At 34.4% G+C, this 2,984-nt stretch overlaps 1 protein-coding gene across 1 annotated transcript; it reads left to right on the top strand.

The window, feature by feature from the left end:
- The first annotated feature begins 342 nt into the window (after positions 1 to 342).
- Positions 343 to 2,217, top strand: LOC116117316 (protein SRG1-like). Its single transcript, XM_031403352.1, has 3 exons — positions 343 to 668; positions 986 to 1,006; positions 2,065 to 2,217. Exons 1-3 carry the CDS (start codon positions 417 to 419, stop codon positions 2,215 to 2,217), a joined length of 426 nt encoding a protein of 141 aa, XP_031259212.1. The 5' UTR covers positions 343 to 416.
- The last annotated feature ends 767 nt before the right edge of the window (positions 2,218 to 2,984 follow it).

Genomic DNA, 2,984 nt, shown 5'->3' with positions numbered 1-2,984 from the left:
CGTGGTTGGTCAAGGGTAAATCCAGACAATTTTGAAATAAATAATTGAAATTTTTCTGTTAAATTTTAAAATAATATTATATTTATATCATTTTTTTATATCATTTTATAAATATTATGATTTAGTATATGTTATAATCACATAAATTTTATTATAATATTAAAAATTTAAAATAATTAAAAATTTATGTAGTTATGACATATACTATATCGAACATAATAAAAATTATATAAAAAAATGATATAATGTTAAAATAAATAGTATAAAGACAATTTTAGTCATTATATCATACCTTAGAATCTAGGCTCTTTACTCGATGATTAATTCCAATCGTCTGACCAATAATTTAAAAGAAAAACTGTCTATATAAACAGAAAGAGCGGTAGTCTTTTGGAAAGAAGATCGATCGTTCATCCATGGAGGCAACAATAAAAACGTCCTGGAAATCTTCCCCTGTGCCTAGTGTTAAGGAGCTGGCAAACGAGTCTCTGGCTGCAGTTCCACCACGTTATGTTCGTCCCGATCAAGACTCCCCTTCCTTATCCAACGTCACTTCTTCTTTGCCTCAAGTTCCCGTTACCGACATGTCAAAGCTGCTTTCTCCAGATTCCATGGATTCAGAACTCGACAAGTTTCACCATGCTTTCAAAGAATGGGTTTTCTTTCAGGTTTAATCATTCTCTCTTGTATACATCCCAGTTTTTTAAAATCATTCTCATTAATATCTTGACGCGTCCATAAGAACTAGCTGGATGGTCAAGTTTGCGGTTTGCTCCCACAAGATTTGGGGTCAAAGCCCCTCATGAACACCTTCTTGCTTCCCAAAGATTACAAGGTTGTCGGAGGCTCCGATTTCGAAATTGGGCTTGCAAAGCAAGTGCCGAGATATTTTTAGATTCTCAAAAATTAAAAAATTAAAAGTTAATTTCTTGATGCGAGGAAATTGTTATATAGAATTGTAAAGATGGAAATGTTTAATTTGCAGTTAATAAACCAGGATGAGACAGTTCATTGCTGGAGAAACTGAAGGCAGAGACTGAAGGAAGTTCTCAATTCTGCCAATGGAGGAGAAGAAGAAGAAGTGTGGAAAGAACCAGGAGAATAGAAGATTTGGGGAGGCGTTTGTTGTATCCGGAGCAGAAGCTTAATTGGTCAGACGCGTTTTTTGTTATCAGCCTCCCCAATTTGAGGAAACCCAATTTACCCCAAGCTCCCTCTCCCTTCAGGTTTCTTCTATCAATCTGTTCTTTTAACTTCAGAGAGATATTTATCTACCGCAACGAAGTTTTGTTCAATTTATCTAAATTCTGCATTTTAAAATACTAGGATGTACACTCTTAATATTTAACAAAATTACGTAATTGGTTAATTGAAGAGAATTTTTATTGTTTATGTCTTAATGCTGAACAGGAAGGCAGAATAAAAATTCTAGCCATGAAAATCCTGAACTTCGTTTGCTTACATAAGTGAGATAGTGAAAGCTTATTCGGCCGAATTAAAAATTCTAGCCATGAAATCTGAACCATATGGCAAAAGCGTTAAGAAATGGAAGCCGATGACATTAAAGATTTTTTGAAGAAGGAATACAAGGCATAAGATTAAACTACTACCCGCCATGTCCACAACCAGAGCTCGTTATGGGCTCAATCTCACTCTGACAATGTCGGCCTCACAATTCTCTTCAGCTCAATGAAATGGAAGGCTTCAATCAAGAAAGCGGCATCTGGGTCCCCGTTAAACCGTACCAAACGCTTTTGTCATCATAATCGGGGAAATGCTAGAGGTGATGCTCCTCACAAAATAGCCCTTTTTTTTTGGGATAAGATCTTCTTATTTAAAATTTTAACTTAAATGAGATGATAATTCGCTGACATGAATATTTCATTCTATTGAATATAAGATGAAAGTTGGAGGTCGTTATTTTCATTGTGATCTCATCAACTCTTAAATCATTGGATTGTATGGATGAAAATTTATGTTGACCATTTACGTTAAAAGAACTCATCCCTTTTTTTGTCTTTCTTGCGGTAATTCATGTCTAAATTTTTGTGTTGATTTTTGCAGATTGGTAACCAATGGAATTTACCGAGCAATGAGCATCGAGCAAACTGTGAACTCAGGAAAGAAAGGCTCTCAGGCGGCACATTTATAGCCAAAATCGACGGCAATATCGGTCCGGCGCCAAGCCTTGTTACACCCCAAACTGGCGTTGTTTAGACAATAGTATGGCAGAATCTGAAGGGAATATTTTCCAGCGAAAGGCGAGGAGGATCATATTGATGTGAGATTAAAAAATGAGGAGGGGAGTGGATAAGTGAGTGGAAATGTATCTAAGTTTTCGTCACTGCTGCTGGTTGACTCTTAATGACCATCACTACATTTACAATTTTATACAACATTTTTTATACAATCCTGAGTGTGACAACTACAATTGATCATCTCGTAAAAGGTTTCGGTCTATCCAAATGTTAAACGACCAATCACAAACTATCATCTCAGGTTGTATAAAAAACTTGTAAGTATAGTTTTATTGCTTTAAAATAATAAGGTTAAATAAGTTGTAATAAGAAATAAAAATGTGATTCAAATGATAAATGTCGGCAAGTTGTGTTTTTTTTTTTTTTTTTTAAGCAGGCATTCTGTACTCTAAGGAATTAAAATTAAACTTTTTTATTGTCAAAATTCTTTAAATAATACTCAACTAGATGCAAAGTCCGGCGCGTGTGTGATTAGTTTATTGGATGTTTTGAAACAGTTTGTAAACAGCTTATGGTAATGACATAAATTAATATATCATCTATAAGAAGTATTAAGCAACTTGAGAAAGTGTGTTTTTTTATCTTGCTCTATGATTAGATAAGTTAAAATGTGATAATGTATCAGGGATGATGGTTATTGCATGGATGTATGAGAACTACATGCATGTGTTTGTTTGGCTCCCTTGATCTTCTTTGTCATGTTTGGCCATGACTAAATTTTTGCCA

Source organism: Pistacia vera, unplaced genomic scaffold, assembly GCF_008641045.1.
Source record: "Pistacia vera cultivar Batoury unplaced genomic scaffold, PisVer_v2 Contig804, whole genome shotgun sequence".
NCBI lineage: Eukaryota > Viridiplantae > Streptophyta > Magnoliopsida > Sapindales > Anacardiaceae > Pistacia > Pistacia vera.
This window is presented reverse-complemented; position numbering and strand designations above follow the sequence as displayed.